This window comes from Cebus imitator, unplaced genomic scaffold (assembly GCF_001604975.1).
Source record: "Cebus imitator isolate Cc_AM_T3 unplaced genomic scaffold, Cebus_imitator-1.0 Scaffold257, whole genome shotgun sequence".
NCBI lineage: Eukaryota > Metazoa > Chordata > Mammalia > Primates > Cebidae > Cebus > Cebus imitator.
Genome location: NW_016107572.1, coordinates 2,221,576 through 2,234,769, shown reverse-complemented (window position 1 = coordinate 2,234,769; position 13,194 = coordinate 2,221,576). Strand labels below are relative to the sequence as shown.

General features: G+C 53.3%; 1 protein-coding gene across 2 annotated transcripts in view; it reads left to right on the top strand.

The window, feature by feature from the left end:
- The window catches only part of CACNA1S (calcium voltage-gated channel subunit alpha1 S), a 77,078-nt gene that overhangs the window by 6,316 nt on the left and 57,568 nt on the right, over positions 1 to 13,194 (top strand). For both annotated transcript variants that reach the window (XM_017499408.2, XM_017499409.2), the window contains exon 3: positions 12,532 to 12,671. In XM_017499408.2, the coding sequence (XP_017354897.1) occupies positions 12,532 to 12,671 (140 nt within the window). The remainder of the gene's footprint in view (positions 1 to 12,531; positions 12,672 to 13,194) is intronic.

Genomic DNA, 13,194 nt, shown 5'->3' with positions numbered 1-13,194 from the left:
ACTGGGTCCCTGCTTATGTAGCCTGGCGGTGAGGGAGCACATTGTAGGAGGCCAAGCAGGAGAGGGGACTCTGGGCAGAGGAAGCCACATGGGCAAAGGGCTGGAGGCAAGAGATGGAGAGGTCAGGTGGGGATTTAGAAAAGTCTCTCAGGCCCCATGTGGGGCATGGATTGGGGTGATGTGGGGTGGGATGGGAAGTAGGGGACAGGGCAGGGAGCCCAGGGATGTCATCCAAGCAGGAAACGTTGGGGGGGGGCGGGGGGGGCTGGGCCGATGTAAAGATGGCGATGGTAAAGATGGCTGCCCGGTGGCCGTGAGACCTGCCAGGTGGAATTCATGGTGAGGACTGGATGTGGGGATGCAAGTGTGGGAGCCGGGCAAGGGTGACACGGGTGTCAGAAGGGGACAGAGCAGATGGCAGTGCCACTTACCAAGACGCAGGTGGGGGTGGGGAGGAGGAACATGATGAGTTCGGCTTTAGACGTGTGGAGATACAGGTGCCTGTGTCCTCTGAAGGGAACTGAGCATTTTATGACAGAGGTTTCCTCACTGTGGCACATTCCAGACTGGCTGGGGCGCGGATATATGGGCAAGAAAGGCTTCCCGCAAAAGGCCGGGAAATGGCTGCTGTCTGTGGGATGGGCTCCCCTGGGAGTGTCTCCCATGTCCCTTCTGCCAGCGTTGCCTGAGGGTAATAGACATGGACGAGTTTCCTGGGGCTGGGGCACCCTCTGACTCTGCCTGCCCTGTGTCAGTGGGAAAGCCCAGGATCCTCCCTAAATGGAAAAGGAAACTGAGGCCCAGAGTGAGCAAGGAGTCCTGGGAATATGCAGCAGGCCAGGGGGTGGCCAGAGGAGGACTCAGGATGCTGACGTCCTGGCTACTTGTGGGATGTCAGAGTGGCTGAAGAAACGGGCTCCGAAATCAACCCACTGTGGCATGGTAGTTATAAAAATGGGTTCTGAAGCTGCAACCTGCTTTTGAGACCAGGCCCACTCACGTACTAGCTGTGTGATCTTAGGCAAGTGATGTGACCTTTCTGTTCCCTCAGTCTCCTCCTTTATAAAACAGGGATGATATTGTATACTTGAGAGAAGTCGCTGGATGAGTGACGACTTTCTAAGTTGTCGTGCTTTATCTATCAACAGAAGGCACTCTGATCATGCGGGCCCCACAGTGCCTCAGAGCGGGCTCAGCAGCCAAAATGCCTGTAGCCACAGAGGCTCGAGGTTGCTCTAGATTCAAAGGGTCTAACCCCCAACAGTTACGCCAAAGGATCATTTTGGGTAAAGAATCCCTCGCACCCCGCCCATGGCCTGTGCCTGGTTTCTCTTTCCCTCTGTGTCTTCTCTCCTGGAAGCGTCTGACTTTCCTCAGTGGCTTTCTTGGTCCCCCTCCCCAGTCCTCCAGCCAATCAGCAGCAGCAACGACATTCAATATTTGCCGATGACTTGCCCGTTGTCAGGCACTGTTCCAGCGCCTTGTATGTGTTATCACACTGAATGCCCATGAGGCAGGGACTTTCATTTTTCTCATCTGTACAGAGCAGAAAGGTTAGATCACGGCACAGGCGCACGTGGCTCCGTGGGCAGGCCTACGTCCTCTGTTGGGCAGGGTCACCATTCCAGCCTAGGCCAGGCGGAGGGGACCAACGTGGAAAAGCAGAAACAATAATCAGACTTACGAATGATTGGGCAGAGATGAGAAACTGATTGCTTCTGCTACATTATCTCATTTCACCCTCAAACCAATCCTACGTCAAAGTATGATGTTCAAAAGATGAAAACACAACTGTGAGTAAAATACAGAAAAAACACATATCAAAGATGAGTTCAGCTCAAAAGAGAACAAGCAGGCATCTGAAGCTGGGTTAAATGGAATTAGAGGAGCAGAAGTTATGAATCTGGAGAAGGAATGATGGGATGGGGCCGGGCGAGGTGCCTCATGCCTGTAATCTCAGTGCTTTGGGAGGCCGAGGCGGGCAGATCACAAGGTCAGGAGATCGAGACCATCCTGGCTAACACGGTGAAACCGAGTCTCTACTAAAAATACAAAAAAATTAGCTGGGCTTGGTGGCATGAGACTGTAATCCCAGCTACCTGGGAGGCCAAGGCAGGAGAATCACTTGAACCCAGGAGGTGGAGGTTGCAGTGAGCCGAGATCATACCACTGCACTCCAGCCTGGTGACAGAGCGAAACTCCATCTGGAAAAAAAAAAAAAGAATGATGGGATAGGATTGCTGGGTTATATACCAGGCTGGTTAATGTCCTACAGGGCAATAAAACTGTAACAGCTGGAGTGCTCTTCCTATCAGGCAGAATTCACTGGCATCTCTAGGGGATAGAATAGTGAGAGTTAAACAAAGCTACATTGTCTCCTAGGTCAGTGATTTTCCAGGGATTGGGGAGGAGAAGTAGTTCTGCCCCAGAGGATATTTGTCAACAACTGGAATTGTGAGGGGGTGGGGGGCAGAGATGTGTGCTGCTAACATCTGGTGGGGTAGAGGCAGGAGCCCTGGAATGCACAGGACAGGCCCCTCCCACTAACAAAGAAGTATCCAGAACAAGATATCATTAGGGCTGAGGCTAAGAACCCCTGACCCTGCTCCAACGTGAGATTACAAAGATATGGAGCTCTCTCTTTGCTTTGTTTCCAAGTTCTGGATAATTTCGATTTTTAAGTAGATGGTGCCTGCTGGCCTTGAGGGCAGGGCAGGACGCCTCAGCAAGATGGCTTCCCATTTGACCCCTCCTGGGCTGCAGGGCGCTGCCCACCCCTCAGGCATCAGCCGGCTCCACCAGGCCGTCGCATTCCTGGGGTTCAAGTTGCTGCAATGTCCTCTAAGAGGCTGGATCCTAAGCCTCTGGCAGCCAGGGGCTTTGTCTTTTTATAGGGTCTGGAATGTGCTCGCCAACTTTTGTGGCCAGCAGCCCATTCCACTCACCCTCTGAGGAGGCTGGGACCTCAGAAGGACCGTAGCTCTGGCCTCACCCTTCAGAGATCCCAGACCTGTAGAGCACAGTGTGGTTTGAGCCTGGACCACCGTACAGAGAAGTGACAGTGCTCAAAAAGGGTCTGTGGAGATGAATGAAAACCTGGATTTTAGACCCTGGGAGCCCTGCTACAAGACTCAGCTCGCCTTTCAGGGCACTTAGCTTCTCCCGGCATCGCAGTCCATGCCCCTTCACACCAGGGTCAGGGGCTGCAGACGCTGTATTAGCTGAGCAACAGAAGCCCTGGAAGAAAGCCTGACGCTTTGCCCCAGCTCTGCTGTCTCCCCGGGGAGTCTCGTGAAAGGACGGGCTCTCAAGTCAAACCACCCCACCTGCAATCTAGGCTGTGGATGGCAGCTTCCTGAACTCAAAACCTCCATCACTTCAACCTCATCTGTGAACAGAGGACAATTTATTCTCTCTTCCTTCCCTTCTTTCTTTCTTTCTTTCCTCCTTTCTTCCTTCCTTCCTTCCTTCCTTCCTTCCTTCCTTCCTTCCTTCCTTCCTTCCTCCTTCCTTCCTTCCTTCCTTCCTTCCTCTTTCCTTCTTTCTTTCTTTTGACCAAGTCTCACTCTGTCACCCAGGCTGGAGTGTAGTGGTGCAACCTCGGCTCACTGTAACCTCCATGTCACAGGTTCAGCAACTCTCCTGTCTCAGCCTCCCGAGTAGCTGGGACTGTGGGCACACACCACCACACCTGGCTAATTGTTTTTGTATTTTTAGTAGAGATGAGGTTTCACCATGTTGTTCAGGCTGGTCCACAATATCTTTCTTCTCGGGACTGTTACATCCTTGTGTGCAGCAACCTCATGTCAGAGCTGGCACGCAGAAGTTGCTCAGTAAACGTTCCTTCCTTTCCTTCTCTGGCCTCCCAGCACTAAGAGCTCACAGCTGAAGTTACCCTGAACCCAAGCTTCAGGGGGTAAAGACTGGGCTGAGGGCAGGATCTGACAAACGTATCCAGAGGTCCCAGCATGCTGTTTCTCTCCCTCCCCTGGCTGGCGTGGTGGCTGAGACCACGGAGTCTGGAATCAAACTGTCTGTCTATATCGTGGCTTTGCCTCTTTTTAGCTATGTGATCTTGGAAAAATTAATCCCTCTGTGCTTTGGTTTCCTTGTCTGTAAAATGGGGATAAGAGTACCTGCCTTAGACAGCTGTCGTCAGAAGCTGGGGAGAATGGTGGACTGCCCCGCACAGACTGGGATGCGTGTTGGGTTTGGGTACAGCTGCGTGTCCCCTCTCAGCGGGAGCTGGGCAGCATGGAGGTCTGTGGTCCTGTTGCTGACTGATGGAAATGTGTTGGGCCCTCCTTTCAAACTGGTTCCTCTGTTGGGCCCAAGGGGTGGGAGTAGGAGACCGTATTCCAGGCTGATGAGGGCTTGCCCCTTTCCTTGGGCACCTCGTTGCTTTCACCCCATGCCCTTCCCTGCTTTTGCCCTCAGAGTGGTTGCATGTGGGAAGCCCGTCTCAGTTCTTGTGACCTATTTGCCTTGAACCAATGAGGAACACCTGGCCTCTGCTGTGACACTGGGATCCGAGGCCTTTCCCTGTCCACTCTGGAGCGTGCCCTACACTGCACCAAGCGCTGGACTCCCGGACACCCTCCTCCCTCCCTTTACTTCCTCTTTCTTGCCTTCAGGTCACATAGCCCTGTGCTGTATCCAGCACCACAGAAGCCTCAGTGTTCATTCTCTGCTGGGCTCAGAGGCACAAGGAAGCCTTGGGGCATGGGGAAAGACTGTTCTCATCTCGAGATTACTCCCAGGCCAGGGGGCTGCTGTGTGCTTCACACACACCCTTGAAAGAGGAAGCCCCTTTGGGGCTTCACCTCAGAGAGGTGAGGACTTCATCTCAACGTAGGCTGGTGGAGGAGTGGGGATGCTTTTTCTTCTCTTCTTCTTCTCCTCCTCCTCCTCCTCCTCCTCCTCCTCCTCCTCCTCCTCTTACTTCTTCTCCTTGACTTATTAGGAGTTAATGTTGCAAAGAGTAGTTTACATCTCCACTTTCTGAAGACACTTGAATTGAGGACCGATGTAGCTGTCATGGCAGGGGCCATCAGGTCTGGCCACCTCACACCCACCATCCTCCCATGGGGCTCCAAGACCTGAGACACCAAGCAGCAGCCTGCGCAGGTCGTCCCGTTCATCCTGCACGCTCGCAAGGCTGGTCCATGCCAGCACAACCTCTGGGCATCAGACATCCGAAGGTCTGTGTGCCTCAGCCCTGCTTTCAGGTCTCTCTCGCCCTCTCCTGCACCAGGGAGCAGACACATTACCAGTAGAGAAGGACCACCCGGCCCTGCCCCAGCCGGAACCCCTGCGGCTCGGGTAGAGGTGATGAGCCCCTATGTCAGTTGCTAAATGTGTTACTTTTGTTCCATCCTAGCTCTTTCTTCCCCCTTTCCTGATAATTGATTTTACAAAAGATACAGCTCAGAGGGCCCTGGAAGCGAGGAGGAGGGTGAGGGTTGTTTTTTGCCAAAAGCCTGAGTAGAGTGATCTGGGTTATCGACACCCTCCTGGATGGAACCCCAGAGGACCTCCTGTGTGGAAGGGTCCCTGGATTTTCCCCTGGGCCCAGCCTCTCCCCCTTCAGCCATGTTCATGGCAGAGAAGATAAGAACTTTTAAGAACTTCTTGTATAGCCCATTTCTCACTGGAGAGGAGAGCTTATCTGGCTTTACGGAGAAATTTCCATTTTACACTAGTAGCACATGATCCTTCCTATGTGCTAGAACGTCACATTTAAAAGGACGTTTTTAAAAAAGGACTGTAATATGCTTGGATGAGCTTGTATTATGACATTAATGCTATTGAGCGAATCTGCCTTCTGGGTGAAGTGTTCATTCATACCTCCACTCCTACCCCAGCCCTTTGTAATCTGTGATGATTATTTTTCTTTTTAATACAAAAATGTCTACAAATAAAAACTTGAAAAGCCAACAACAACAGCAACAAAAGTACCTTATAAGGTTTCGATGAGGATTAAATGTATGCCTGTGGCCAGAACAGAGCCTGGCGAGTAAGCGGGTGCTCACTGAAGCTGAGCTGTCGTCCTCATCACCCAGGACAGTGCTGGCCTCCCTCCTCTCTCAGCCCCCTTCGCCCTGAGCGTCCAGACCCCTCCAGGCACCCTCAGCCCCATTGTCCCTCTGTCTAGTCAGCCCTGGTGTGCCTGACCTGCCCAGATCTGGGGGAGCTTGCTTCTCTGGTGAGGGAAGTGCTGTGCAGGGAAGGGAAGGGAAGGGGGACATGGAAGAGGAAAATGAGACCCCTGTGAGAAGGTAGGCTGGCAAGGGAGACCCATTCCAGCTCCATCTATTTGGGTGAGTGTTCATTGGGCTAAACATAGCCACTTCCCTCACTCCTCAGCGGGTCATCTTCCAAACCTGGAGGCTGAGGTAGTCGTGGAGACGCCAGGGCCCTGGACACCCAGTGTGCAGTGTGGCCATAGAGGCCAGCACATCAGGCTGGCCTACCAGAAACACTGTGGCCTCAGTCACAGCTGGCAGGCAGGGCCTCCTAGCCCTTGGCAGGCACCTCCATTCCCCCCTCACTTCCCTCCTCTGCGAAACAGGAAAAACAGCACAGCAGGACTGAACCTCCGTCCACAACTGAGGTGTGCAAGAGATGATGTGTTTTTTCCTGTGAACCAAATTTCTGTGGATGCTGAGCAAATATCCATCTGGGATGGAGAGGGATAATTGCAGCTATTCTGGTGCTTTCCGTTATCCCACCTGCCTGGGGATGTGCCCAGGCCCTGGGTCTCAGGCAGTGCGCAGGCGACAGGGTCACAGGTCCCCTGCACCCTTCTTAAGGCAGGAATTGAGGCTGGGTCCTCGATTTGGGGGCCCCGGGGCCTCCTCCCAGATCCTGCCACATCTTCAAACTGTGAGCTCTACCCTTGAGGCCTCCCAGTGCTGTGGGGATTCTCAGGCTTTGGAAAACAAAAACCTGGGACTCTGCCACAAACCCGTCCTGAAGCAAGGGGGCCCAGCCTTGCTGTCAGCTTAAGGGTGCAAGAAAGTAGGGGAATCCGGGAGGAAAGCAATCATGAATATTGTAAAACTGTCTTGTAATAGTAACACCTGCCCAGCCTGCGTACAGAGACTCCTGTGAGGTCCCTAAGAGGGAGGGGACATTTGAGGAAGTCCATCCTCCACCCTAGCCTAAGCTCCCTGCAAGCCCCCTGGGCTCCCCCCCACTCCCCCAAATCTACCTTGCCTCCTTGAAGCACATGTGCCTTAAAGAGTTAACAACAAATAAGAATCTAATGCTGCCGGGCGTGGTGGCTCACGCCTGTAATCCAAGCACTTTGGAGGCCAAGGCGGGCGGATCACCTGAGGTTGGGAGTTCAAGAATCCAATGCCTCCCTGCTCCAGTGAGACTTGTACCTGAGCAGGTAACCCTGCCTTGACCCTAAGGAAGGAGACTTTCAAGTCCAGGTGACAGGCAGTCACGTGTTAGCAGAGCATCTTCCCAGGGAGCCCTTCCACTGCAGCCACCTTGCCACCTCTGCCAGTCCCTCCCCAGGCCAGCCCAGTAAAGTCCCTTCAGTGGGCTCTGTAGATCCCAGAACTCTCCAGGGGGTGGGACATGGAAAGCCCAGGAGCCTGGAGTCCTGACCAGGCCACAGTGCTAGGGGTAGGATTACAGGGGAAGAAGGTGCAGAAGCTGCTGCCTCTGTGGTCCCAGACAGGGAGACTGGCGCTGGGCAGATGCTTTTGGAGGAAAGCCTAATCAGTTCTCATCATTTTCCCACAAAACCCCATGCAGGCCAGGGGAGGAGAAGCATTCAGGACTGGCTGACCCTTGGAGATAGCAGACTCAGCCTAGACATAGAGGCAGTGGGAGGGTAAGGGGATGTGTGATTGCAGCCCTGCTTTTCTCAGCCCAAGATTCTGGGAGTGCCTGGCTCCAATGTCCCTGGGAGCAAGGACGAGGGCTGTGCAGCAGGGTGGCCCCAGGGTGCACCAGTTAGAGGCTTGTCTATGGGGGAAGGACGAGAATTCCCTTGAAGGGGATATTTGGTGACAAAGGTCCTTGTTGGGGGCTGAGGTAAGGGAGCTGTCACCTCCTAAAGTCGGCGGGCTCACTGTCCTCCCCTGAGCTCAGAGGTCAGGGACAGGCACTGCTCCCCTGCTCTGGGGTCAGAGCCTGAGGCCCAGTGTCTCCTCTTAGGAATGCAGATCCCAAGGCTTCACCTGGTTTGAAGGTGAGCGGAGATTGTGACTTTTCATTGTTCATTTGATCAACAAACGTTGCTTGAGAGCCTGCTGAGTGCCAGACAGAAGGATGCATTCCGGGGCAGAGCTTCTCAGGTGATCTGTGGGGAGAGGCCACAGTTGGTTGTTTTTACTATGAGGGGTTTTTGTTGTTGTTTTTGTTTTGTTTTTTTTTAAGATGGAGTCTGGCTCTGTCGCCCAGGCTGGAGTGCAGTGGCACTTACTGCAACCTCCGCCTCCCAGGTTCAAGCGATTCTCCTGACTCAGCCTCCTGATTAGCTGGAACTACAGGTGTCTGCTACCACACCTGGCTGATTTTTAAATTTTTTATTCTTTTGTATTTTTAGTAGAGACGGGTTTCACCATATTGGCAAAGTTGGTCTTGAACTCCTGACGTTGTGATCTGCCCGCCTCGGCCTCCCAAAGTGCTGGTATTATAGGCGTGAGATACTGCGCCTTGCAGTTTCTCATTTTAACTTTCTCCCCCATCACGGCCTGATACATGGTACTACTGCGTGGAAACCCTTCACAGCGTGCACCAGCTGGGACTCGCCATGTGACTTTGACAAACCCAGATTGGTCTATAGTCTACCTGCACGCATGGAAGTGACTGCAGATTACCATAGGATTTTCCAAATGCTTACACAATGCCTACACTGACTGCGTCTCAGAGTGATGGCAACAGTGTGCGGCCGTACCTGCTGGCAGCCTGCACCTCCAGCAGCAGAGCCCTGGGACCCTGGTTCCTTCATTCCATCACAGCAATTTCAGGCACTGTTCCAGATGCAGTTGACACAGTAGTGAACAGAGCTAAGTCCCTGTTGTCATGGATGTTATATTCAGGTCAGGAAGACGGGTCAAATGAATTAACAAATGTATAGCGTGTCAAGTTCTTACAACAGCTGAAAAGAGAAGTAAATCAGGCTAAGAAGACAGACAGTGGGCGCAGTGAGGGCCAAGAAGCTCTCAGTGATAAGGTGACATTCCAGTTGGGACCTGAAAGAAAGAAGAAAGTGAGTCACGTGGATATCTGGGGAAGAGCATCCCAGGCAGAGAGAACAGCAAGGGCGGAGGCTATGAGCCGGAAATATTCTCAGCTGTGTCAGGGAAACATAGGCCCCTGGAGAAGGGGTATCAGAATCACCAGTTGGGGGAAACTTTTCAAGCCATACAACCTCCCCTCACCCACCACCAGCTGCAACTATGAGAAGCCTTCTTTAGAGAGTGACCCTGGCCCTCATGCCCAAATGCTATTACTGATGGGGGAATGTCACCTCTCCTGTTCTTGGGGCGGAGAAGCCATGGAGAATCCCCACAGTTAGGAACACTCGTGAGAATGACGTGGTCGCAAGTAGGCTGCCGTCTGGCAGAAGGCAGCAAAGAGCAGCCGAGGGTCACAGGGGATGGTGAGGACACAGAGCGGGTGCTCCCTGTGGGGGGTGGGGGGTCAGAGGGTTGTAACAGGCAAGAGGTCTACTTGGGCAGTGGGCTTCAGAGACACTCTAGGCAGAGGGGCCGGGGTGAGCAAAGGTGAAAGCTGGTGGAGCTGGAGAGCTAGGGGAACTGCAAGTCATTCCATGTGAGTAACGGGGTGCCCAGCAGGCCAGTGGGGAGGCCAGAGGGATGAGCAGGGGTCATGTTATGGAGGACCTTGCATGCCATGGGAAGCATTTGGATTCTTCTGGTAAGTGTTGTGGAATCATTGAAGACTTGCAGGCGAGGCAGCAGCCAGGTCTATATGGTGAAGGGCCTAGGGGAGGACATGTGGATGGCCATGGATCACTGCAGACAGGGAAGAGCAAGCAAGGGCAGGGACAGTCGAAGAGGCAGGGCTGGTTGCAGGAGGCAGTAGGCCTGGAGTGGCCTGGACCTGCTGGACACTGGGACCTGGGAAGAGCAAGAGGCAGGAGGAGTCCAGAAAGACCCTGGGGGTTTCTGGCTTGGGCCACTGAGTGCCTTTGGCTGAGACAGGGACACACGAGGAAGAGCAGCTCTATCAGGAGGTGGAGTTTCGTTTCCGACATGCTGAGCGTGAGGCAGATCAGAGCCAAGCCCTGGTGACCGCTCACAGACGTGACAACAACAGCTCTGTGAAAACCAATAGAACACAGTGTAGGCAGAAAACAGACCTTCACCCAGAGCCAGGTGTCTCGTAAGAGTAGCTGTGTTCAGTATTTGGTGCATGCCAGACAAGGGCAGACGCTTACTTACAAGGTGCCGTTTAATTCTCACCATGACTCCTCCAGGTAGCTCTCATTATCTCAGTTTTACAGACGAGGAAACCGAGGTTCACAGAGGCTTAGGAACTTGCCGAAGGCAGCAGAACTGGTGAAAACCATCCCACCATACATCTACTGCCTCCCACCTGCCCGTGGTGGACTCTGAGGGATGTCACAGGAAATTGGGATGACTTTGATCTTGGGGAGAGAGCCAGGTCTTACCCAGGGCATCCAGTCTGGAGCTTAATCAATATCTATGGAATGACTATCCCTCATTTTTCCATGGATGACTGAGCCCAGGCTGCAGAGGCTGTCAGCCAAGTCAGTGTGACACTGATAACACTGTTCCTGTGATGCAAGAGTGGACATATCCCTCTTCCCTGTCCTCCGGAACAAGGGCTCATGCTGTGCGCACACAGAGGGATTGTATGGTACTGAGTTTTAATTCCAGGCACTCCAGGGTTGGAATGGAGGGAGCATGGTGGAAAGAGGCGGGTCTTGGAGCTGGCAGGCTGAGGAAACTGAGTGACCTCATCCGAAGCCCACAGCCCCCGACAAGCTCCCTCCGAGCCAGGCTGTGGCTAGACAGGCAGTGGCAGGTGCAGGCAGTTCTCCGGTGCTCATGGCCGGCTGCCCAGCCAGTGAACACTGCAACTATTTCAGGGCCTGTTTTCCCTCGCCTCCGCAGTGTGCTGATGGGGAGGGTCCCTGGTCCCAGGACATGCTTCCAGGGGTGTGAGCATTGGCGACTAATGCTGATGGGGGCTGGGATGTGGGGGTACAGGCCCCGTTGTTGTGTGACTCCAGGAAGCACCAATCAGGATGGATCTGTATGTACACACATACACCTCCTGGAGCTGAGCCATCCTGCCGCCTGACCTAGGCAGCCGGCTGGGTCAGTGCCCCTCGGGAGGCTTTGCTTGGCTGGGGAGGCCTGGGGGCCAGAGCTCTTAGAAGCTGCCAAGCTAGGGTTCAGATGGCTGCAAGGAGAGCAGTTTCAGCCTGGAGTCCTGACAAGAGAGACCAGCTTTCTCAGTTAGAAATAGCTCTCACCTGGGCCCAGAAGAGGGGGAAGGGTGATGTGGCCAAGGATAGGGTAACTGAGAGGATCAGGCTACGAGGACACGGCCTGGAGTGTCGGCAAGGCCTTTTGCAGGTGGGGCTGAGCCGAAACCTCAGCCTCTTACCTGTGCTCCCCCCATACAGTGAACCCGCACCCCACTCACCCTGCTAATAGTGTTGTGCCCTTAAGGGACTGCCTAAAGGAAGCCGATGTGAGGGCAGCTGGGATGAGCAGGGAACCTGAAGGGAAAATGAATTAAAGAGCAACGCTGCCCAGCATCGGGAGTCCTGAGAGATCCACCCCCATCTCCTACCATCCATCCCCTGCACAATGGGAGAAGAAAAGTGCCCAAACCAGAAACCACCTGGGGACTGTCATTTTGGGAACCTCAGATCCTTCATTTATTCAACCAATTCTAATCCCTGGAAATCAAGTAACGAAAAAAAATGGACCAAAACCCCCATGCTTTGTCCGGGTATGGTGGCTCACGCCTGTAATCCAAGCACTTTGGAGGCCAAGGCAGGTGGATCACCTGAGGTCGGGAGTTCAAGACCAGCCTGACCAACATGGTGAAACCCCGTCTTAAAAAAAAAAAAAAATCCCTGTGCTTCATGGAGTTTCTATCCCAGTGGGGAAAAGAGATAATGAACAAGATTCTATATATAATATATTATATATAAATATTTATTATAATATATTTTATATATATGGTATTTAAGCTAAGGGTAAGTGCTAAGAAGACCAAATTAAGCAGAGTAGAAGAACATGAAATGCTGGAGATGCTTCGCGTTACACTTGGTGGCCAGAGAAGGCCTCAGTGAAGGAATTTTGAGTAAAGACCTGTGGAAAGTAAGGGAGTGGCAATGTGTGGGTGTGTAGGGGTGAAGGGGGTGAGCACCCCAGCAAGTGCAGATGTCCTGAGGCAGGCTTGCCTGAGCAACAGCAGGGACCCCAGTGTGGCTGCAGGGAAGAGAGCAAGGGTGCACCAAGAGAGCACAGAGGCATGCTGGTACTGCGTTTGCCCCCACAGGAGAAGCTGGAGTATTTCTTCCTCGTCGTCTTCTCAATTGAAGCCGCCATGAAGATCATTGCCTATGGGTTTTTGTTCCACCAGGACGCTTACCTGCGCAGCGGCTGGAATGTGCTGGACTTCACCATTGTCTTCCTGGGGTGAGAGCTGGGTGTGGGGGACTGGAGGTCAGACCCTCTCTGAGGACTCTGTGCCCACTGCCACCACCACCACCAGCATCTTAGAGGCGGGGTGGGACTCCAGAGTCATGCTAACCGCTGCATGGAGCAGCCTCTGTTAGAGGCCGGCCCGGCAAAGGTGCTGTCCACGTTGGTGGAGCAGAGACCCTTGCCCCCACCCCGCCTGCCAGTCCCAATCTCCTTCCCCGGCTAGATGCTATAAATTCCATTATCTTTCTGCCATCACACACATTGGGAAATGATATGGGTGGTTCCACTGGCCAGCAGTTTCCGGATGCTCCTAAGTGTCTCAGCCTCTGTCCTTTATTAGTTCCTTCCACGCACGTGTACTGAGTACCCGTTATTTGGGTTCACAAAAACGGACACTTATTACCCTGTATTAGTTTACTAGGGCTGCTGAAATAACACTTTACAGATTGGGAAGCCGAGGCAACAGGAATCCATTTCTCGCAGTTCTGGGGCTGGAAGTTCAAGGTCGAGGGGC